This window comes from Brassica napus, chromosome C9 (assembly GCF_020379485.1).
Source record: "Brassica napus cultivar Da-Ae chromosome C9, Da-Ae, whole genome shotgun sequence".
NCBI classification, from domain to species: domain Eukaryota; kingdom Viridiplantae; phylum Streptophyta; class Magnoliopsida; order Brassicales; family Brassicaceae; genus Brassica; species Brassica napus.
The window spans coordinates 64,195,909-64,222,325 of NC_063452.1; the positions used below are offsets into that span (position 1 = coordinate 64,195,909).

Here is a 26,417-nt window from a genome sequence, read left to right on the forward strand (position 1 = left end):
CAATCATGTTAATTAGCAATTTTGAAGAACTAAGCTCAATATAATCTTTTATAATTATATTTTCCTTAAAATTTTAGAAAATAAAAATTATATTAAATAATTTTTTTTCAAATCTATTTTTTGAGATTTTGAAAAAGGAAAATTTCTAAAAAAATTACTACTAAATATTTTTTTAAAATCGTGTTTACTATTAAATAATTTTTAAAAATTCGTTCTTATTATATATATTTTTAATCATTATATATTTAAACACATGTCACAATATTAGAAGAAAAATTATTATCAAATAATATTTTGCCATTATCTTTTGATTAAGATTTAAAAAAAGAAAAATTACTATTAAATAATATATATTTTTAACTATGAGATAGATTAACACATGTCACAATCTTAAATATATAATTGCTATGTGTCGCGATCTTGTTAATTAACAACTTCGAAGCAACAAACTTTATATAATAAGATGCTTTATTTGTCAACATGTTTGATCTGTTTGAGTGTTTATTCAATTATTATGAGAAGTATTTCACAATATAATTATACGATATCAATGTTTTATTTTTTTATTAATATAATATGTATTGTTGGTTAGGTTGAACTTTTTTTTTTACTTTTGATTTATTTTGAAATTCTATAGTTTTTGGTAATTGATTATGAATTAATATAATAAAAATTGTTTAAAGATAATAACCTATTTTAGAATAATAAATATTGACATTATTATACAAAATAATTTTTTTAACTAATAAAAGATAAAAATTAAGAAATTGAAAGATTCATAAAAATATTATAAATTTAATGTTTGATTGAAAAATTTTGATCATTAAATTTAATAATAAATTTATTATTAAATATCTATAAAGAATTATGTCCGCATGTGCGGGCAAAACACCTAATTATATTAAAAACATGAAATTTTACCCAAGCCAACAAAACACACTTTCCTTCTGGAGTTGAAATCTTTTAAGAGCCAGACAGATAAAAGCACTACAAAGATAAAACAAATTAGAATACTAAAACAGTTGATTCTTGAACAATTGATTTTTCACTAAATATTATTTCACTTTGATTAACGTTTTCTTTATTCAGTCTACCTTTAGCTCGAGTTTGTGCTCAATTTGATTGATATGACTCTTTAAATTATACCATTTACAATGTATTTTTTTATGGAGGATAACAAAGAAGACCTGGGCCAATAATAGGTGAGATGTCGCTTGTCAGCAAAAGCTGGCCCACTGGACATCATCTCATTTTGAAACGATCTTTCAGATGTCAATATCTTGACGCGTCACCCAGGTCCCTCAATTCCATTATTTAATTTTTTTAATGTAAACCTACAGTATGGACAAAAGATGCCAGATTTTTACAACGCGCACGTACATTGTATGCTTATCAGTTATCATCTTTCTACTACTACTTCTAATTACTAGTACGTTATGAAAATGAAAATGCAATATCCAACTAACAAGATAATAATATAAAACATATATAATTGGTAAATATGCTGGACAATTTTCTGATAATAGCAAAACACTTTGGGATCGCGAATAAATATTCTTGCTAAGATCGTGTTCAGTATGAATTTTAACTGTAGTTTAAATATAAATATGTACTTGTAAAGACTTTCGTTGCCAATGCAGTACATATATGGTAGCTAACAGTCTTTGACAAAAAAAGACCAATGCAGTATACATATGGTAGTAGACTAAAAAAGGTAGTAGACTGGTATAGCTGTGAAATTGTTGGATATCATCCACATCTCCATGATTTTCTGCGAACGAAGAAACTACAATTGGTACTATATTAGCTAGTTTAATGTATTTTCGAGTCATATATGTATACTGTTGAAATAACGTGAACAGTAGCGTGGCCAAGAAATTATTGGCCGATAAGACCTCTCCATAATTAGAGCTTTAGATAACTTGTAGCAAAACCGAAGTACCAATGGAAAAAACAAATGAAAATAATGTTAGCTAAGTCAATAATTGAGCTTCTTAATTATTAAACATATATTTGGCGGTATATACTTCTTTATAACTATATACCTGATCTATAATTTCCTACGTTATTTTTAAAAAGACAGCCAGCCATATATATTATCATAATCTTATTTGTTTTTACATATTTTCTACTTTTAGGATTTTATTGCTGCTTTTTGCCCAAACAAAATAATTCTTGGAAAATGTCATATATTTGTCAAGTGACCTGCTTGTTGCACCTTTGTATCTGCTATATTTAAGAACTCGACACTGATTCATTTTACATTTAAATCAAATTTCAACTAAACTGATGAACCCAAAAAGAGAGGAACAGAAACACATAGAATATCGAAATGTCTAGTAACAACTTGGCACCTACCTATTCAGTTATTATATAATGTTATGCAACCTATATTATAATGTTATATCAATTTACAAGGTACACACAAAATCAAGAAAATATTCTACATGTCAAGGAACAAAAGCAAAAGGACTGATATCAATCTTTCATCTATCCTTATCTTATCCAATCTTTTCAGGTCATTGACTATTGTCCAATTAATCTAAATATTAAAAAATTACGCATCCAATATTTATATATTTTATATACATTGCTAATATAACTTTAGTTATATAAAATTTGATTAAATTTCCAAGTGGCATAAACGATTTAAGCCAATATTTAAAGAAGATGGTTTGTTGACAAAAAAGAAGAAGATGGTTTACATCATCACTAAAATTGTATAATTTATTTCTACTTTTCCAGAGTATTCGTCTTAATTTCGAGATTTTTTTATCAAATTGTTATGCATATGTTATTATTGTTATTGCTTTGGAAAAATACGAATACAAGACGAATCTCTACTCTTAAAAAATGTAAACGTACGCACATTATCTGAGGAATTTTTGAATTAGCGCCGAGAATAAGCCACTTTGCCTAGAGTGATTAAAATGCATCTCTGGACTATGGGCCTCATTTAATTCTCATAATACTAAGCATTTCATCTCATGGGTTTCTAATATCATGAACCCACATGAATAAAAGTATAAACGAGCCCTTGATACTCTAGTGTGTGCCTAAATAATTGTCTGCACTGCTTGAAACGCTTAATCATAGTTAAAGCTGAAATAGTGATTAGAAAAACGACATACGACGCATAAGGATGGGTTGATTTAACTGCACAAAAGCGACATACGACGCAGAAATAAATATCTTAACACTTGAAAGAAAAGTGTAGGAACGTAAAGAGACACGCGTGTCTCTCATGCACTACCAAAAACTCATGCAAGACAAAAAAAACTAGAGGTTCTAGAATATTCTTGTTTGTTTCATCGTTTTGTAATTTATAGCAAACAAGACCAAGTCGTCAACAAACAACGTCCTTCACTATGGATCGTCCATTTGTCTTGCTTTCAAATCAACCAATCATTCGCTCTTTCTCTATTTATACATTCAACAATAACACTTCTTCAACCTAAAACGTAGTATTTTGAATTTAATTCTGCAGCTTCAAATCTAACTCTCGATCGAATATGTGTTTCTTTGATATTCGGCGCGATCAAAATTTGACGGTGGTGAAGATGGATGTGGCTTGGTGGATGGAAGCGGCTCCTCCGCAGATAATTTTCCCTGAGAAGCCATCAACTTGTCCGATTCTAGAGACCATTTTAGAAGAACGAGAGACCGAAGAAGACGATCATGAACATGAAAAGGAAGACGTCTAATGATCATTTGATCGACATTTCGTCTTGATTATAGATAGACCCGACCTTTGGTTGTATTTTTCTATGAATGTATAAGACGAGATTTTGTATATTTATAAATCATATCATAAATCTTATGATAATTATATAATAGTCCTTTTGGGGTAAAATATCTCATGATAATAGTTCTTTGTGTGTGTGTTTTAGAACTCTTATGACTCGTAGTAATTAGATGATCACTTCAAATATCACCCACCCATACAAAATGTTTAGTTCGAGCTAATAGTTATCTTACGCGTCACTCCTCTTGTTCTAATCAGAAGCGAGGCAATCTCGATATGAGATATACATTTTTTTTGATGATCCGCATATCCGAACTAGAAGTCCTACCTAATCACCTGAACCAATTCATCAGTGACATGCAAGCTCTGGTACGTTTAGATATCTACGCCGTCTTACTACACATATGAATAAATCTAATTGTTAAATTTCGAACCAATGACACTTAACACAATTTTTCGAACCCACTGTACACATTTCTCCACGTGACTTTTGTATCTTGTTCTTTTACCCCCTTGCATGTTTTTTTCCTCATTTTTGGTTGTATCCTTGTTCAAACTCCTTTTGCATTAAAATTTTATCAACAATCTTTTATGGAAGTGACTGGAAGAGGCTTATTTCTACAGTCTTCTTTTAAAACAATCATGTTTTTTTAATTGAATCTAAATGCAAAACATTATAAAATGAAATATAAAATATTGCTTCTAAAACTTAATTTCTCTAGAGTTTTTATTCAATGCTTTAGAAAAATCTACAACAAAAGAAATTAAAAGCCATAACTAAAAATCTAAACATAAATCTTAAAAAGCAAAAAAATAAAGCCACAACTTCAACCAATCAAACCCTATATAATCATAATCCAAGATTTAAAATCTTATTCTATCTAAAATTCTTAAGGAAATATTTTGCTGTATAAAGTGGGAGGATATTTTTTAAAATCAAAACATTACAAAATTAGAATATCAAAGAACTATAAAGGAAAACTCTGACTTTTGACTGATACGTAATCCCGCCAAATTCAAGCTTTAAACAAATGTTTTCGACCAAACCTAGCTACCACACACCACTTTCTGAGTCTGAGAGATCTATCATGGGGAATATCTTCTGCTGCTGTCTCGGAGCTGGTGGAAGAAGACGGAGGAGCAATGTAATTCCTCCCGAGGCGACGGAAACAACTCCTCTTCGACCACATCCACCTAAGACTCCAGTTAATCAATCTGTATCCCCCGACGTCGTATTCTCCGCCGGGAACTATGTCGGGGGGCGTACGAACATCTGAATCCGCCGCCTCCTGATGTCGTGGACGAAAAAGCCGTCACGATTCGCAACGACACCAATCTGAAGAAGGAGACTCTGAGCCTCGAACCGGACACGGTTAACCCGGGTCGTCTTCTCGTCGCATTCACGTTTGAAGCACTCGTCTACGGAAGGTTTTAACATAATTTTCAAAAATAAGTCCCATCTTTTAAAGTACTAAACGGAACATATTATATTATTTTTTATATAGTTTCTTCAAAGAATAATATCTTTGGAATATATACTTTTACATTTGCCACAAATATATTGATTTTTTCCTATATGTTAGGATATAAATATGAAATGACGGTATATCTTTTGAATCATATATACTTTGGCACAAAGATAATAAAAACAATATTTTTTATTTAATACAAATGAGTTGTATATTGCCGAATACATATTTTAAATCAACTTGTATAACGCATATATTGATTTAGTACTTAATCTATGCTTTACTCACTAAACTAATAAAAAAATTAATTGACTTCTAATAAATCAACAGACCATTATTTTGATCTGGTCCGGTATAAAAAATAGTTGAATAATCAATTAAAATTGATTAACCAACTACCTGTATGTTTTGGCGTTGCACCATCGTCCTACATATATATGTGTTGGACAAGCCCCAACGTAAAATTCAAAACCAATGAAATATTGTTCTGTACATGACATTGAAACTTATACAGAATAATAAAACAGTTGAAACAAATATGTATCGAGCACTACAACTATTATTATAGTTTAGTATAAAGGATATAGTAGTGGGTAGTACGGAACTCATAATAGAACAATATTATTATGAATTTTTGTCATGATTTCTTTTCGAAAATTCGTCATATGAATTGTATACATAAAATATTATTATGGTTTGTATAAGGGATATGGTAGTGAGTGGTGCGTATAAATCTTACCAAGTTGTGTAGCAATACTTTCTAAAGCTGTCGAAATTTTTTTTGTTGGTCTAAGGTTATATGTGTACTTAATTATTGGGTAGATTTAAAGATATACATGAATTTATTATATGTTTGATTAATAAATTTCTCTAGAGAATAAAAGGTTAGTCCGGGTTAGTCCAAATTAATTATAAGATTGCCACATAAGCAATGTAGAAACCTAAGGGATTGACGACTTATCAAGATTAAAATGTAATTAATACAAAATAGAAGATTACATTTTTTCGAATGATCCTTAGATAATGTACACTAGAAAATTTATAAATTAATATTTAATAAATTGATATTTGATAAATTAATAAACACCATAAATTAATAAATTTTTTCTGGTCTCAAATTGGACCAATTCATAATATGATACAAATCGATAAAATAATAAGATAATATTTTTTTAGAAAATTCTACGTAAATATATGGTCTCCTTAAAATTATAAATTAATAATTTATATGTATATACATTTTATATAAGTATCAGCCAACCATTACATTGTTTATCTTTATATTTCTTAACACTTAATATATTTTGATGAGATTTAATAATATTATATCTAAAACCGTATTTAAATTCTATGAGACATATTTCATATACACTAAATAATATAATAAAACTAATATAAGTGTCAAATTTCAAAAAGATAATTAATGTATATAGACTAAAATCAAGTATTTTTCTTATTTTATAAAAATATATTTTAAATAGAAAAATCTAAAAATGAAACTTTTTGTAAGTTAATAACTCTATAAATTAATAAAATACCAAAGTCCCAATATTATTAACTTATACAGCTTTACTGTATATAGGATTAAAAGAAAGATTAATATCAATTTTATTTATCTATATATATTAGAAGAAAAATAAATTAAAATATCCACTTAAACTATAAAATATTATGGAAAAATCGCATTTTAAACACTGAGAGTGTCACTTTCTAGCACTTTAAACACCGAAGTTTTTTGACTAACACTTTAAACCTTCAAAGTGACATTTTTATCAGTTCATAGGCGACCGGTACTGTTCATTTTACAGGTTAAAATGATGACGTGTCGGTTTTTTTTTCTTAAAAATAAAAAATAAAATAAAAATACGTAAAAATACAGAAAAATTCGAATGAAAAGGTAAAAAAAAATAGTAGCTACAGAAAAAAAAAATAGTAGCTACAGAAAAAAGAAGTTTAAAGAAATATTTTTAACGTCGTCAGCAAAACACTAAACCCTAAACCCTAAAATATTAAACCCTAAATCCTTGGATAAACCCTAAACTCTTGGATAAATCATAAGTTCTAAATCAAAAACACTAAACACTAAAACACTAAACCCTAAACCCTAAACCCTAAACCCTTGAATGTTTTAGTGTTTAGTGTTTTTGATTTATCTAAAGGTTTATAGTTTATCCAAAGGTTTAGGATTTAGTATTTAGGGTTTTGAGATTAGGATTTAGGGTTTAGTGTTTTAGTGACGACGTTAAAAATATTTTTTTTTTTGTAATTACTACTATTTTTTATTTTTTACTTTTTTTCTTTTAAAAACATAATATAACTTGACAATATTTTGTTTTCTTTTTAAAAAGATATCAAATATAAAATAACACAATCCTATTTGTTGGTAAACCTTAGGGGATGAACCCAAAAATAAGTCAATTTAGAATATCAAAGAAAAAACAGACTTTGACTATGACTGATATGTAGTCCTGCCAAAGTCAAACTTTACACAAATGTTTTCCACCAACCACCCAACACAATTAATATAAAAGGCGAACTTGGCTTTCATCACAGAAAGACACACCACTTATTGAGTCTTAATTACATCACTCAGTTAGTCAGTTATGGGGAATATCGTCGGCTACTTCAGCATAGGATGGAGAAGAAATGTTCCTCCAGCGACGGAAACGTCTACTGTGCAACCACGATCACCTTCACAGAGTGTAGTTAATCAATCTGTATCCTCAGCCTCGAAGTCGAAACCTTCTTCGTCCAGAACTATGGCAGAGCCGCATCGCAGCGGAGGAAAGTGAGATTAAGCTAAGTGTGATGAAGCAGTTGCTATTGGTGAATGGGACCAGTTATAAGTTGTAGGACATTTAATAATATCCAAACTTTATGACATGTAATGTAATATTATGCAACTTTGTGATCATACTCGTACTTTTATTTTATACAATCCTTCTTCAATATATATGTGTCCTCTCTTGTGCATTGCTTCTTATTTTTAGTAGACATATAACAGCGAAGAAGGTAAGACAAAGGCAAAGGTTACATTCATCATCTTAGGCCGCTTAAACACCAATATCGAAAACTAACTTTGACATGTTACGAGTTACGACCACCTATTTACTAGCAAAAATGATAAAATACATGGCTGTAAATAAAGATATATACACTACGTACGACACACTGACAAAAAATATTAAGAATCAATACTATTAGAACAGAATCACTAAAAAATCTGCTTACAGAAAATCATAGTTGAACTACTACATTTATTTAACTTCCTATTATTTTGCATATAAAAAACTTAACTATTATTACATTTACACTCAAACTTAACATATTATTTAATTTATTTTAAAATAAATTATCATAAAAGATATTCTGATATCCGTAAGAATCTTTTTTAGGATTGTATTTTGATATTTTTCAAAAAATAAAATACTTAATTAGTATTAAGCACTATTATAAATGAATATTAATTCATTTTTTATTTGATAGAATAATAAATAACATTTTATAATATTTATATATGCATAATTCATATTCATAATTAAATATTACACCAATTAATAAATATAAAATAACTTAATCCAATTATTAAATATTTACATATACATATTAACATATATTTATGAATTTTACAAAATACTTCAACTTATTAAAATAAAATATTAAAGTAATATATTTAAAGTAACAAATAATATATATTTTAATATTTATATTTAAATTAGAATGTTAAAATATAATTTAATATATTTTCATTTATAAATATAAATACTAAATTTAGTTGATATTACTATTATTTGATTATATGATACATCAACCTATAGGTTATGTTAAATGACCCTAGATAGTCCTAAACCAAGTTTTTTTTTCCAAATATGGACCCCAAGGTCCAATTTGACAAAAATGTTTCATTTAGTGATAATAAATTACCAGGTTACCCTCAATCTTAATTTAACCTAAATTATTAAATAATAAAAGAAAAACATTTTGAAAACTTTTCGTAAGTTTTGTCGTCGTCTCCGATGAAGCTGTGCCATCGCCTCCGTCTCGCTGCCGCCGCCTCTGTATCGTTGTCCGTCGTCGTTTGCGCCTCTGCATCGTCCTCGATCGTCGTCATATGTGCCTCTGCATCGTCCTCGATCCATCTTCGTCTGCACCCTTACATCGTCCTCGATCCGTCATCGTTTGCGCCTCTTCATCGTCGTTGATCCGTCGTCGTCTCTGTATCTCATTATCTCGTGTCTGCGATCTGATCAAGGTATCATCATTTCCTGTTCATTATAAATTGATGATATGTTGTTGCGATTGAATTTTCTAGTTGTTTCAAAACTTAAGTTTGGATTGTCGTCATCTTAACTTTCTAGATTCATAAGTTCACTTAAGTGTCTATGCGATTGGATTTTCTAGTTGTTTTGAAACATAAGATTGGATTGTCGTCATCTTCACCTTCTAGATTCACAAATTTACGTAAATGTTTATGTGGTTTGTCTTTTTGAGATTTGCTTATGATTTTTTAACAGATTTTCGAACTATGGCTGAAGTTTTTTGTGTTTGTGGACAATGAAGCTCAAAAGAATCCCTCCAGTGGGAGTTTAATCTTGATAAGAATAGGAATGCATCTTTTATTTACATAGAAGAAGATCTTCAGTATGAAGATTTGGTGAAGATGGTCTCCAAAGATTTCGTTGGACTTGGACTTGAAAAGTATTATTGAAGGTTTTCCCCCAATCTCCATAGAAAATACTCGTCAACTCATAAGTTTCATCGGCAAATTAGATCATTTAATGGAATCTGTCGGTTGTGTGTTAAGGTTTGTTGTTTTGTTTCAAATAAATTATTCAGGAAAACTTTCCTATTTATGTACTAAACCTTCCAAAACAACTTGACTTCTACAGGTTATTACCGATTCAGCTAGCTGTACCAAGCAAACTATTGATACATTTGCTTCTACTACTCCTTTGAACGATATTCCAACTTTTGGTTCTACTGTGCATAGAGAAAAATAGATACATTGTTTCTAATTTCTTTTTCTTTTTGTGTTTGTATGATTTTCTTCTTTCTTAGACTATTCATGATAGACTTCCTGATCATGTACTAAACCTTTCAAACAAATTGAATCTCGCAGGTTATTACTGATTCAACTAGCTGTAACAAGCAAACTACTGATACATTTGCTTCTCCTACTCCTTTGAATGATATTTCAGTTTTTGGTTCTACTGTACAGAGAGAGAAACATGTACATCGTTTCTATTTTTTTTTTTGTGTTTGTATGATTTTCTTCTTTCTTAGACTATTCATAATAGACTTCCTGATCATGTACTAAACCTTCCAAACAAATTGAATCATGCATGTTATTACTGATTCTGCTAGGTGTAACAAGCAAACTATTGATACATTTACTTCTGCTGCTCATTTGAATGATATTCCAGTTTTTGGTATGATTTTCTTCTTTCTTAGACTATTCAGGATAGACTTCCTGATCATGTACTAAACCTTCCAAACAAATTGAATCATGCAGGTTATTACTGATTCAGCTAGCTGTACCAAACAAACTACTCATACATTTGCTTCTCCTACTCCTTTAAATGATATTCCAGTTTTTGGTTATATTGTGCAGAGAAAGAAACATGTACATCGTTTCTATTTTTTGTTTGTTTGTTTGTGTTCGGATAATTTTTTTCTTTCTTAGACTATTCAGGATATACTTTCTGATCATGTACTAAACCTTCCAAATAAATTGAATTCTGCAGATTATTACTGATTCATCTAGCTGTAACAAGCAAACTATTGATACATTTACTTCTCTTGCTCCTTTGAATGTTATTCCAGTTTTTGGTATGATTTTCTTCTTTCTTCGACTATTCAAGATATGCTTACGGATCATGTATTAAACCTTCTAAACAAATTGAAATTTACAGGTTATTACTGATTCAGTTAGCTGTAACAAGCAAACTACTGATACATTTGATCCTCCTGCTATATGATTGAAATTTCCTATTTGTAAATAGATTTTCAACTAAAGTGATGAACCCAAAAGCATGGCCGGCTCTGAGAATTTGGGGATCCAAGACCATTTAGTAAAGATTTCAAAATTTAGGGGGTTTAATTTTTTTTTTTTATAAATCAGGGGCCTATTTACATATAAAAAAATTCAAAATTTTTAGAGACTCAACACGAATGTTTCATTAGGCTTGGTCCAGGACCACCCCTGCCCAAAAGAGAGAATCAGAAACACATAGAATCTTAGCAAAAAAAAAAGAAAAGAAACACGTAGAATATTGAAATGTCTACTAAAAACATAGCACCTACGTATTCAGTTATTATATAATGTTATGCAATCAATATTATAATATTATATCTGTTTACAAGGTACACACAAAATCAAGAAAATATTCTAACATGTAAAGGAACAAAAACAAGCGGACTGATAGCAATCTTTCACCTATCCTTATCTTATCCCAACTTTTCAGGTCATTGACTACTAATTGTCCAATTAATCCAAATATTAAAAAATTAGGCATCCTACATTTAAATATTTTTTATATACATTGCTAATATAACTCTAGTTATATAACATCTGATTAACTTTCCAAGTGGCATAAACGATTTAAGTCAATATTTAAAGAAGATGGTTTGTTTGACAGAAAAGAAGATGGTTTACATCATCACTAAAATTGTATAATTTATTTCCATTTTCAGAGTATTCGTCTTAATTTCGAGATTTTTTAATCAAATTGTTATGCATATGTAGTACGTCTCAGTAATTGTTATTGCTTTGGAATAGGGTGGACATTTTACCCGATACCCGAAGCCGCATCCGAATCCGACCCGAAAAACCCGAACCGAAATCCGAACCGAAGTAGAAAAATATCCGAACGGGTATTAAGTTAGGAGAGATTGGATATCCGAACCTGAACGGGTAATATCCGAACCCGAATGAATATCCGAAGATAAACGAACATATGTATACTTACCCTTATATTTTTAGTTTACATCTCTTATTTTTTTTTAAAATATTTATATTGATGTTACACATACTTTAAGATCATAAGTATATATATAATTATGGAGAAAATGATTTGATATTCATTTAAAATGCATGTCAAACTTTTTGTTTCATGTATTAACAAAAGTTACATTCAAAGATTAAAAAAAATGCCCAAATTAATATTTATTTGTTTTTGAAATATTATCTCCAAACCTATTAATCATTCAATCTATAAAAAATAAAAAAAACAGTTAAGTGAAATCTATATTTTTAAATACAATAAACTTAAAAAATGAAAAATTTATTTTTTTTTCCTTTTAAAATCTAAATATCCGAACCCGATTCAAAATAACCGAACCCAAACTAAAAATACCCGAACCCGACCCGAAGTACAGAAATACCCGAACGGGTTCTCTATCCCTATACCAAATACCCGAAAATCCGAAATACCCGACCTGAACCCGAACAGGTATCCGAACGCCCACCCCTACTTTGGAAAAGATGTATTTTTTTTTTGGTCGAACAAACATTGCATTCATAATCTAAAAGCATAAGTTACACTTCATCGACGGAGAGATTGTCCACTGCAGCGAGAGCTGACTTTGCCACCAAGTCAGCCTCTGAGTTTTCTAGACGAGGGATAAACATGAAAGAGATTGTTTCAAACAGAGAGCTAAAATAAAAGATGTCAAATAATATCCCATAGAGCGCTGGTCTTGTTTCCTTTGTCTTGATCATGGAGATCAGAACTCGAGAATCAGAGTACACCGTCAAGGATCGAATATTCGACGAGGCAGCCTTCATGACTGCAGAACGAACAGCTATGGCTTCTGCCATCAGAGTAACTCGCCACACCATAACCCGTTTTAGTAGTATATATTCCTTTAGGGTCTGGGAGCCAAACGATAGAGTCGTCCACCGGGGAGGAGCTCGTAACAATCTTAAGTATCTTCTCTTCATAAGATGTAAGAAAATAAGAATACAAGACGAATCTCTACTCTTAAAAACTGTAAATGTACTCACATTATTATCTGAGGAGCTTTTGAATTAGCGCCGAGAATAAGCCACTTTGCCTAGAGTGATTAAAATGCATCTCTGGACTCTGGGCCTTGTTTAGTTCTCATAATACTAAGCATTTAATCTCATGGGTTTCTAATATCGTGAACACATATGAATAAAAGTATATACGAGCCTATGATACTATAGTGTGTGCCTAAATACAGTCGTCTACACTACTTGGAACGCTTAATCAATAATCGTACGTTAAAGTTGAAATAGTGATTAGAAAATCGACATACGACGCATAAGCTTGGGGTGATGTAAACTGCACAAAAGCGACATACGACGCAGAAATAAATATCTAAACATTTGAAAGAAAAGTGTAGGAACGTAAAGATACACGCGTGTCTCTCATGCAGTACCAAAAACTCATGCAAGACAAAAGAAAAACTAGAGGTTCTAGAATATTCTTGTTGGTTTCATCGTTTTGTAATTTATAGCAAACAAGACCAAGTCGTCAACAAACAACATCGTTCACTATGGATCGTCCATTTGTCCAGCTTTCAAATCAACCAATTATTCTCTCTCTCGCTATATATGTCCTTGAACCATAACACTTCTTCAACCTAAAACGTAGTATTTTGAATTAATCTGCAGCTTCAAATCTAACTCTCGATCGAATATGTGTTTCTTTGATATTCAGCGCGATCGAAATTTGACGGTGGTGAAGATGGATGTGGCATGGTGGATGGAAGCGGCTCCTCCGCAGATAATTTTTCCGGAGAAGCCATCAACTTGTCCGGTTCTTGAGACCATTTTAGAAGAACGAGAGACCGAAAAAGACGATCATGAACATGTTAAAGACGACGTTTAATGACCATTTGATCGACCTTTCGTCTTGATTATAGATAGACCTTTTGTTGTATTCTTCTATAAATGTATAAGACGAGATTTTGTATATTTACAAATTATATCATAAAATCTTATGATAATTAATAGTTATTTTTGGGGTAAAATATCTCATGATATTAGTTATTTGTATTTTTTTAAGAACTCTTATGACTTGTAGTTAGATGATCACTTCAAATATCACCCATACAATATGTAGTGTTCGTGCTAATAGTTATCTTAGCGTCACTGAGCCTCTTGTTTTAATCATATCCCAACCAGAAGGCACTAGTCCCCGTGGAAATTGATTTACCGGCGCCATTTATTTTACGTGAAAGTTATGTACCCATGCCGCCTTACCACGCAGAAAGATAACTATAAATGGTAGGTTCCTAATTTGGGCGTTTACCACATTTCGGAACCCACCGTAAATATTTTCCCATATGACTTTTTTTATCTTTGTTTTTTTTTAACCACTCTGCATGTTTTATTTCTCATTCTTGGTTTGTATTATAGTTCAAAAATTCCTTTTGCATTGAAAATTATCAACGATCTTATATAATCATAATCCAAGATTTAACATCTTACCGTATCTAAAATTCGTAAGGAAATATTTTGCTGTATAAGGAAGGGGTGGGATGCTTTCAAAACGTTACAAAATTAGAATATCAAAGAAAAAAAAAGGAAAACATTGACTTTTGACTGATACTAATCCCGCCAAAATTCAAGCTTTAAACAAATGTTTTCCACACAACACAAACTGATATAAAAGCCCAACTTCGATTTCATCGCAGAAAGACACACACCACTTTCTGAGAACCTGAGAGATCGAGATCATGGGGAATATCTTCTGCTGCTGTGGTGGAAGAAGGCGGAGGAGCAATGTTCCTCAGGAGGCGACGGAAACAACTCCTCGTCAACCACATCCACCCAAGATTCCAGTTAATCAATCTGTATCCCCCGTCGCGACGTCGTATTCTCCGCCGGGAACTATGTGGGGGGCGTACAATCACCCGATGCCGCCGCCTCGTGATGTCGTGGACGAGAAACCCGTCACGATTCGCAACGACACTAATCTGAAGAAGGAGACTCTGACCCTCGAACAGGACCCGGTTAACCCGGGTCATCTTCTCGTCGCATTCACGTTTGATGCACTCGTCTCCGGAAGGTTTAATCTTATTACCCACTTGCGTTGGTTCTTGTCGTAAAGTCTTGAGTCTTTATTGAATATTAGTTAACCCTTTTGTCTGTTTTGGGGGAGAACACAGGATCACAGTCGTTTTCTTTGCGAAAGAAAGCGAAGAGTTCCAGCTCACAGCAACAAAGGAAGATACGTTGCAGCCAATCACATTTGGTTTTGAGAAAGGAATTGGTCAGAAGTTCATACAACCATCTGGAACTGGTGTAGACTTATCTGTCTTTGAAGATTCAGAGCTATTCAAGGAGGCAGAAACAGATATTTTCCCGCTGGCAATTAAGCTGGAGGCAGCTCCAGAAGGAGGAAAGTCATCTAGATGCATGCAGATTACCCAAGTGACTTATGTGAAGGAGGAAGGTGAGATTAAGCCAAGTGTGATCAAGCAGTTCATATCGGTGAATGGGACCAGGTATGAGTTGCAGGATATTTATGGGATTGGGGACGCTGTTGATGAGAATGCAAGAAAGGAATGCGTTATCTGCTTGTCAGAACCACGCGATGTGACGGTTCTTCCTTGCAGACACGTAGTATGTAATAAAGTTTATACTACTGAAGTTCTTTTTTGTGTTGTGGAGTTTTGAATTGGTTTATGTGTGTAACAGTGTATGTGTGTCGGATGCGCTAAGGAGCTAAGGTTTCAGACAAATTTGTGTCCGGTTTGCAGACAACATGTAGAGAGGCTTTTGAAGATTCCCCCGCTAATAGATTAAAAGCAGTGGAAGAAATGGAGATGGAGATGAACAAAATTATTTAAGCAATCAACTTGTGTTTTGTAATAATTATGCAACATTATGATCATATATCTATATATTCATCAGATCCTTTAATATTTTTGGTACTATGCTCATAAATCCCATTTGTGTTTTAGTAATTTTTAGGTCTAGTCGATTCGGTTTCTTTCAAATTTGGTTAGAATTGAACTATAACTAATGTCTGGAAATCGCTCCAAAATACTTTTAAGAAACTTTTAAAATTAACAAAAAAACTCAAATATATAAATTATTCAAAAATTTAATTAAAGCTAGTTAAAACTATCTAAACTAACTAAAAAGTATTCAAAATACCGAACATGAAAATACCAAGCTCTTAAATCCCATTTAAATCCCATTCGATATTTTTGTATAACGGTTTGGATCTGGTCTTGGATTTTTGGTTCGTTTTAAGGCCGGAGTTTCAATTTGGGGTAAAACACGCATTCCTATTTGTATCTTTGTTTTTTTTACCACTTTACACGTTTTTCCTCATTCTTGGTTGTATTCTAGTTAAAACTCCTTTTGAATTGAAAATTATCAACGATCTTTTATATAATCATAATCTAGGATTTAAGATCTTATCTTTCTCTAAAATTTTTAAGTAAATATTTTGTTGTATAAGTGGTGGGATACTTTCTGTAATCAAACATTACAAAATTGGAATATTAAATTTTTTTTTTTTTTGACTTTGACTGATAAGTAGTCCCGCCAAAGTTAACTTTACACAAATATTTTCCACCAACCACATAACACAATTAATATAAAAGCCGTACTTCGTTTTCATCGCAGAAAGACACACCACTTTTTGAGTCTTACATCACTCAGTTACATCACTCAGTCATGGGGAATATCTGCTGCTGCTGCACCAAAGGAAGGGGAAGCAATGTTCCTCCGGCGACGGAAACAACTACTGTTCAACCACAATCACATTCACAGAGTCTAGTTAATCAATCTGTATCCACAGCCTCGAGGTCGTCTTATTCGAACCATTCTTCGCCGGCACCTCTGCCAGAGCGGTATCGTGACGGAGGAAGGTGAAAGATTAAGCTATATTGTATGATGAAGCAGTTGCTATTGGTGAATGGGACCAGATATAAGTTGTAGGACATTTAATAATATCCAACTTTTATGACATGTAATATTATGCAACTTTATGATCATACTCTTCCATATATTTTATACAATCCTTCTTCGATATATTGTGATGATTTTTTTTGTTATATATAAGAAAATAAAATTTTAATACATGGTATTTAAACTGATCATATATTTATTTATAAATATTTAAATTATTATACCCGCACGTGCATGCAATTTTTCTAGAAAATAAAAAGTTAGTCCGGGTATTGACGACTCATCAAGATTAAAATGTAATTAATACAAAATAAAAGATTACATCTTTTTAATGATCCTCAGTTAATATACAGTAAAAACTCTATAAATTAATACTTGATAAATTAATAAACACCATAAATTAATAATTTTCTTCTGTTCCAAGTTGGACTGGTTCAAAATATGATACAAATCGATAAAATAATAAGATAATGATTTTAAAAAAAATTCTATGTAAATATGTGGTCCTATTAAAATTATAAATTAATAATTTATATGTATATACATTTTATATAATTATCAACCAACCATTACACTGTTTATCTTTATATTTCTTAACACTTAATATATTTTGATGAGATTTAATAATATTATATCTAAAACCGCATTTAAATTCTGTGAGACATATTTTATATACACTAAATAATATAATAAAACTAATATAAGTGTCAAATTTGAAAATGTTAACTAATGTGTACAGACTAAAATCAAGTATTTTCCTTAATTTATAGAAAGTATATTTTAAAATAGAAAATCTAAAAAATAAATCTTTTTGTATATTAATAACTCTATATATTAATAAAATATCAAAGTCCTAACATTATTAATTTATAGAGTTTTTACTGTATATAAGATTAAAAGAAAAGTTAATCAATTTTATTTATCTATATATATTAGAAGAAAAATAAATTAAAATATCCACTTAAACCATAAAAATACTATTATGGTTTGGGTAACTTGCCCTCTGGGTCGTACCAGTGTAATATCTTATGTATCTAAAATTCTCAAAAAAAGATTTTATTGTATAACTGGTGGGATACTTTCTATAATCAAATTATTACAAATTTACAATATCAAAGAAAAAAACAGACTTTGACTATGACTGATACATAGTCCCGCCAAAGTCAAACTTTACACGAATGTTTTCCACCAACCACACAACATAATTAGTATAAAATCCGAACTTCGATTTCATCGTAGAAAGACACCACTTTTTGAGTCTTACATCACTTAGTCATGGGGAATATCTTCGCCTGCTGCACTGGAGGAAAGGGAACAACGGAATCAACTAATGTTCAACCACAATCACATCCACAGAGTGTAGTTAATCTATCCTCAGCCTCGAAGTCGAACCATTCTTCGCTGACAAGTATAGCAGAGCGATACAATCGTGGCTGAGGAAGGTAAGAGATTAAGCCAAGTGTGATGAAGCAGTTGCTATTGGTGAATGGGACCATATATAAGTTAGGACATTTAATATTATCCAACTTTATGACATGTAATATTATGCAACTTTGTGATCATACTCTTTACTTTTATTTTATACAATCCTTCTTCAATATATATGTGTGCTCTCTTAATGTGCACTGCTTATTTTTTTAGTAGACATAAAACAGACAAATGCAAAGGTTACATTCATCATCTCAGGCCGCTTTAACACCAAGTTTTTTTGTTTTTCCAATATTGAAAACTAACTTACATGGCTGTAAATAAAGATATATACATACACCACGACACATTGACAAAAAGTAATAAGAATCTATGTTTAAAAGGTAATAGTGTTACAAAAATAATGAAAAAGTTTATCTTTATTCATAACATAGATGTTTCTTATATAGGAGATTACACCGTCATAGATAAATAGAAAGATTACAAATCATAATCTCTTGGTTATGAGCCATCCACAATCTGGTTCATAACACTCCCTCTTGGATGTCATAACCATTTAGAGCTTGTAATGTGCTTTAATGTTGCCTCATTAAAATCTTACCAGGAAAACCCAATTGAGACAAAACCATGGTGAAGGAAAAAGAGTACAACACACATTACTCCCCCTGATTTGGACATTACTGAAGGTCCCTTGGACCTCTCCAATTTTCTGCAATCCGTGGGTGATGAAGATCTTAAGCAGAATATGTTTCGTCCTCGAACATGATAGTTGGTTCTTCTTTACCATCGGCCATGCCACAATCTGATCGAACATATTGAGTCATCGATCTCAAATACACACACACGAAATCTTGGATGATGTTGCTGTGATATGCGTGTACCACCATGTGTAAAACATAGCATGTCTGAAAACAAATCAACAAAACCAAATAACCCCTCTCTGGGCTGGTTAGTATAAAATAAACCAAAATCAAAGGCTTCTTCATCGTCCTTCTTATGGACCAATCAGATCAGTGTCTAAAACAAGACTTCCGCATCGTCCATCTCAGGACTAAATGGACTTCTTTATCGTCCACCTTTGGACTGAATGGATCAGTGTCCAAAACAAATGATCTCACGCCCATGTACTAGATAATGGGTGAGACTGGTCCATATTAAATCTCTTGAGTACCCTTTTCTGTATATACTATTTGATGCACAAGGATTTCATTGTTAATGTACTCAAGCTGTAATCCAAAACAAAACTTTGTTTTCCAAGATCTTTCATCTCAAACTCTTTCTTGAGATATTCAACTGTTTGCGAAATTGTATCCAGAGGTTCCTAGGATATTCAGATCATATACTTTGATGATTGTCAATATTGTTCTCGAGAACTTGATGTACTTTCAGCTCAATACCCTCTAGTACTTTCATTATCTAGTGGACCATATAAATATGCAGTCACTACATCAACTTGCTGCAAGTCTAATTTTCTCTCTTATATAGCCAGACTTATGAGAAATCTAAAAGTAATTGCATCCACCACATGAGAGTATGTCTCCTCATAATCTATTACTGGTCTTTGTGAGAATCCTTGTGCAACATCAGTTTTATATCTCACGATTTCTATTCCTCACAAGACCCATTTATATCCACTGGTTTTAACATCATATGGCGTCTTAATCATATGGCCAAATACACATTTCTTCCTTAAACTATTTAACCCCACGTTTCCATTCAATCCAATCTGTTCTACGAGTGCACACTCTTATATTGACGTGGGTTCATGATCCTCACTTATATTCATAAATTCAAGTGCTACCTTGTATGCAAATAAATCATTTTATGTCGACATTCCTTATTGGTTCCATTATGTTCCAGACATGATATAATCGATTGAGATTCATTATTATCAGGACCTTTAATACTTTGCAGCTTGGCGTCCCAAGCTACATTGTTTGGTACCTGTACCTTAGAGCCGGCCGGCCTTATCTCCATGTCTGGGATGGTTTCCTTAGTAACCTCTGATTTGGATTTTGATTATCATTCTCTGCACCTTTCTTTTGTTTCCGAGGATTCTTATCTTTTGGAACCTATTGGTCTACCATGTTTCATACGTTGTCTAGACTCTGTAGCAACTTGACTGTGTCTCTTCTTGGACATCAAATTTGTTGGTGCTTTACAAGCTGGTTTATATATGACTTAGTCATTCTTTTTCGGGTCAGCAAATGTGTCTGGCATTTGATTAGCTAGCTTTGTAAATGTATAATCTTTGGACGTCTATTTCACATTCTTTAGTCTGAGGATCTTGCCAAGACATAGATGGTTGATTCCATTCTATTTCTTTTACCATTCTTTTACCAACTTTATTATTTTTCTCCTCCTGGTCTTAAAATAATCTGTGTACCTGGCCTCAAATATAATCACCCATAGTTGGCTCAAAGTACTTTATTATTGTGGGAGAATCATGTCCAACATATATTCCCATCCTCTTTTTGAGGTCCCATCTTAGTTCTCTGTGGTGGAGAAATTAGTACATAGACAACACATCCAAATGTCTTATGATGGGGTATGTCTAGCTCTTGACCCTTTAATAATTGTGATAGGGGATATCTATGCTCACTAAATGGCCTGATGCGTATTAACTTAGGTGCATGTAAATTTTGTGTGGCCCAAGCTGTGAATGAGAGTTTTGACCTCATAAGTTATGGTCTATCATCAATCAGCTATTTGCGTTTTAAAAAATTTCGGCCAAGCCGTTCTTGGTATGGAACCCCCATGGACATACCATAATCATTTAAACGCTTGGGACATGTATTCACCAGTATTATCTAGACATGTAGTCTTTATTATGAAAAAGGGGCTCGTAGCCGTTTTACTGGTGATGGCCTAATGAGTTTCCCTTGTGTACATTCTACACACGTGAGATTTTTTGGGATAACTCTTCTTATCTTTTAATGTGTGCCTTTTGAATATCAATTTTCGCATCATGTTTGGACCAGAATGGTCAATCCGGCCGTGCCATAAAGTGTATATTTTCGCAGGCTTTTAGCCTCTATCATACTGATCTATGCATAGTCTAGGTCAGTAGAGAATGCATATATAGTCTTTAGGACTTATTATGGCCTTGGGCGATTTTATACATATATCTGAATGAACTCTTTGTTTCCTTCGCCTATTGTTTCAATATGGAAACCATTCATTCTTATATCTTTAAAACTCAATAGGCTGCTCTTGCTCTTAGAGCTGAGTGAATATAAGGCATCACTGATTTCTAGATGCATACCCTTAGGCAATAATATATTAGCCTAGCCATAGTCTTCTTTCAGACTGGTGATACTTGATTTAGTACTTATATTGGCGTTTTTCAGTGTACTCATATAGAAAAACCATTCATTCATTTAATCTAAGCAGACAATGTAATAGAAATAAATTCAAGGAGATAAAAATCAGAGAAATCATACAAGCAAAGCAATCACACAAGTTTGATGTTGAAATCAGATTATCAACTTGATTCTTTTAGGCAATCATAAGTCTCATATTCTATAAGATCATCTTGATCATGTTTAAAATTATTTTCACCATATTTATAGACCAAGTGGGTTTCAGGATTCTTCCATTTCAGACTCTCTTTGGGAGTCCTTCATATCTTAGCCCAATGGTTCCCCATTCCACATCTATGGCACACTGATTTGGTCGAGCTTTTGTGGTTTAAAGGATATACCACGGCCACTGCCTTGACCATGGCTCAAATTGATTGATACCATTATTTCTCAATTCACTGTTTCTCATCAGTAATCCATTATTGTGCCCAACTAGCAATAGACTCATCCACAGACTTATAGTCCTGGATTCTGGGATTCCTCCAATCAATCAGGGCCTTTGGTAATAACACTGTTCTTTGGTGATCATATCTCGATTTTTAACTCTGTCCAAAGGTCTAGAGGATTCTCTATAGTCAGATACTGATCTTTGAGACTCTTAATTAGATGATGGCTAATAATTAATATTGCCCTGTATCAATCTTTCTCATCTGGCATTATCGCCTTTTGTGATTTATTTACCAAGTCCTTTGACTTTAGGATAAACACAGTATCCAGTGCCCATTTCAAATAATTATCTCCTGAGAGATTTAGAGCAGCAAAATCCAAGTTGATTTTCGACATCTCAAATCACATATCAATCAATTTTAGATCTCATAAAATATTTAGCATACGGCCATAAACAAGACATGCTATCAAGTCACTACATTTCTAATAAGCAAACAAGCCACACGGCCAAAGGTGATATAATACAATAAGGCCACACAGCCAAAGTGATATATGATGCATAATAAGTCACACAGATTTATTAAGCAAGGGTATCGACCAAACAAGCAATTTCTATATGTTTTCATGCGGCCATATGGTTATAATGCAAACCTAGCATACTGATTCTATATGTACAAAAGTGAAATTATGGAACCTCAATTTAAAACAATCAGATCATGCAAATGTGATAATAATCAGATCATGCGCATAACATAAACATGTTGGTCAAGATGATATATGATGCAAACTGGCCACACGGCCAAGTAGATATGATGCACTCATTCTTAGCAATCGGATTCTATATGTGCAAGGGTAATATTAAAACATTCAATCAAGGTTTAACAATTAATCAATCAGTTTCAGGTATGAGATTTAGCTAGACTAACAATCAGATTCAATTATGTTTTATCAAGACTAGCAATTGGATCAATAATCAAACGGATTCAAGCATTACACAATTTAGGGTTTCGATCCAAAAATAGGGTTTCATCATGAAAAACCAAAACAATCAGCTTTAAGGCTGATTCTATCAATTTTATTAATCAGTTTCAAGGCTAATATTAGCAAGATGGAATCAAGCAATCTGATTTTAGGAATACGCAAATTAAGGAGCTAAGGTTTCAAACAAATTTGTGTCTGGTTTGCAGACAACCTGTGGAGAGGCTTTTGAAGATTCCGCTAAAAGATTAAAAGCAGTGGAAGAAATGGAGATGGAGATGAACAAAATTATTCAAGCAATCAACTTGTGTTTTGTAATAATTATGCAACATTATGATCATATATCTATATATTCATCAGATCCTTTAATATTTTTGGTACTATGCTCATAAATCCCATTTGTGTTTTACTAATTTTTAGGTCTAGTTCGGTTCGGTTTCTTTCAAATTTGGTTAGAATTGAACTATAACTAATGTCTGAAATCGCTCCAAACTACTTTTAAGAAACATTAAAAATTAACAAAAATACTCAAATATAGAAATTATTCAAAAATTTAATTAAAGCTAGTTAAACTACCTAAACTAACTAAAAGGTATTTGAACTAACGAACATGGAAATACCAAGCTCTTAAATCCCACTTAAATCCCATTCGATATTTTTGTATAACAGTTTGGATCTGGTCTTGGTTTTTCGGTTTGTTTTAAGGCCGGAGTTTCAATTTGGGGTAAAACACCCATTCCTATTTGTATAAAAATTAAAACTATAATATATTAGGCTATAAAATTATTATATATAAATAAAATAAATAAATATATTAAAATGAAATAATCACAATGATTTCTTAATTAGTTTATAAGTTTAGTTCCTTCCTTTTTTATGTATATAGAATACCAATTTGTTTTTATTGAAATCGAGTTCAATTCGAGAGTTTTGATTAAAATTATATCTTTTGATTTTTTTCCTTTATAACCTGAGTACTTAGCTGAGACCCACATTTTGCATGGAGTGAGACGGGCATAAAAATTATATATCCTAAGTAGGGTTGTTCAATAAGGATTTCGATTTGATTTCAGTTTAGTATTTTTTTGGTATTTTGGTTTATAAAAAATAGATACCATATTAAAATAATATCTACTTTAATTTTTTTTTTTGGGTTATATAATTGTCGATTTTTTGTTTATTTGATTTTATACCAAAAACTTATTTTATAACATTTTTTCAATTTAATTTTGTATGATTCAAATTTGAATTTATTAAACAATACTTTAATTTTTATATATGATGTTTTCTATTTTCTTTAACTATTAAAATATTAAATAAATTATAATTTCATAAGGTGAAAATATTAATAATATCATAATATTATTAAATAACTAATTTTAGCACAAATGTATGTCAATGAAAGTCTTTACTTAAAATAACAAATTATCCAAATTAACGTCTTAAATATCGAGATCATATCAATAAAATAAACAATATATATATATATATATATATATAATGTAATTTACATATAACTATATCACTATATTGTAATTAATCAGTTTATTTGGTTTGATCTATTTATATACCGAATCATATTCATGTATCACAGTTTTTAAAAATAGTATCTATTTGATTTATACAGTATTACAAATACCAAACCACTTTCTCTATTTAGGTCAGTTTTACTGTATTGACCACCCTTAATTCAAAGACTGAATCATACATAATTTACAAAAGTGTTTCTTGTACTAACTCGTAGGTAATATAAACAAAGTTTTTATTTCATAATTAAACCTTAAAATAATGTTCAAAAATAGGTCACATCTTTCAAAGTACTAAACAGAACATATTATATAATTTTCGATATAGTTTATTCAAAGAATAATATCTTTGGAATATATACTTTTACATTTTCCATAAATATATTGATATTTTTCCTATATGCTAGGATATAATTATGACATGCCGGTATATGTTTTGAATCATATACACTTTGGCACAAAGATAGTAAAAATATATTTTTATTTAATACAAATGAGTTGTATATTGCCGAATACAAATTTTAAATCAACTTGTATAACACATGTATTGATTTAGTACTTAATCTATGCTTACTCACTAAACTAATAAAAAAATTAATTGACTTCTAATACATCGACGGACCATTATTTTGATCTGGTACGGTATAAAAAGAGAAATTCTTGGGTTCACCTCCTGGAGTGAACCTCTAGATTCACCAACCAATAGTGTTTGAGTATTAGATATTTGATATTTTTTAAAAAAGGAAATATAATTAAATATCTAAATTAGATTATATTTTTAAAATAAAATAATAAAAATACATAAAAATAGTTACAAAAAATAAATAAATTAATATTGTTAAATCTTCAGCAAAATACTAAACCCTATACCCTAAATACTAAACCCTAAACCCTAAACGTTAAACATTAAACTTTGGATAAACTCTAAACCGTTGGAAAATCTTAAAATTAAATCCTAGAGTTTATGATTTATCCAAGGGTTCAGGGTTTATCCAAGGGTTTAGGGTTTAGTGATTAGGGTTTAGGGTTTAGTGTTATTAAGATTTAGTTTTTAATGTATGATTTAGGGTTTAAAACTTTCCAAAGGTTTACGGTTTATCCAAGATTTAAGGTTTATAATTTAGGGTTTGGAGTTTAAGATTTAGGGTATAGGATTTAATATTTTGCTAACGGTTTAACAATATATATTTTTTTTTGTAACTATTTTTATGTATTTTTATTTTTTATTTTAAAAATATAATCTTATTTGGAAATTCAATTTTGTTTCCTTTTTTAAAAGATATCAAATATCAATTACTCAAACACTATTGGTTAGTGAATCTAGAGGTTCACCCTAGGTGGTGAACCCAAGAATTTCTCGTATAAAAAATAGTTAAATAAGACTTTTTCTTGGGTTCACCCCTAGGTGAACCTTTAGGTTCACCAACCAATAGAAAGTTGTCATTTTAGATCTAGTATCTTTTAATTAAGGAAACAAAATAACTTGCCAAATTATATTATGTTTTTAAAATAAAAAAATAAAAAATTAAATAAATAAAAATAACAATAGTTCTAAAAAAAGATTATTTAAAAAAAAAAATTTATTTTTAAGATTTAGAGTTTAGTGTTTAAGATTTATAATTTAGAATT

General features: G+C 31.1%; 3 protein-coding genes across 4 annotated transcripts; all 3 read left to right on the plus strand.

Annotated features, from left to right (window-relative positions):
- Positions 1 to 3,397: 3,397 nt before the first annotated feature.
- Positions 3,398 to 3,868, plus strand: BNACNNG02990D. Its single transcript, XM_013876973.3, has one exon. It carries the CDS (start codon positions 3,513 to 3,515, stop codon positions 3,702 to 3,704), a length of 192 nt encoding a protein of 63 aa, XP_013732427.1. The 5' UTR covers positions 3,398 to 3,512; the 3' UTR covers positions 3,705 to 3,868.
- A 9,789-nt stretch (positions 3,869 to 13,657) lies between these two features.
- Positions 13,658 to 14,231, plus strand: LOC111211612. Its single transcript, XM_022712837.2, has one exon. The coding sequence runs from the start codon at positions 13,878 to 13,880 to the stop codon at positions 14,067 to 14,069; it is 192 nt and encodes a 63-aa protein (XP_022568558.1). The 5' UTR covers positions 13,658 to 13,877; the 3' UTR covers positions 14,070 to 14,231.
- Positions 14,232 to 14,723: 492 nt separating this feature from the next.
- On the plus strand, positions 14,724 to 16,383 carry LOC106436019 (probable E3 ubiquitin-protein ligase LUL1). Of its 2 annotated transcripts, none has more exons than XM_048768384.1 (3): positions 14,724 to 15,251; positions 15,352 to 15,812; positions 15,884 to 16,030. In XM_048768384.1, exons 1-3 carry the CDS (start codon positions 14,920 to 14,922, stop codon positions 15,904 to 15,906), a joined length of 816 nt encoding a protein of 271 aa, XP_048624341.1. In that variant the 5' UTR covers positions 14,724 to 14,919; the 3' UTR covers positions 15,907 to 16,030. The 2 variants fall into 2 exon arrangements, with proteins under 2 accessions (XP_048624341.1, XP_013732429.1); XM_013876975.3 differs by having other exon boundaries at positions 14,726 to 15,251; positions 15,352 to 15,808; positions 15,884 to 16,383.
- The last annotated feature ends 10,034 nt before the right edge of the window (positions 16,384 to 26,417 follow it).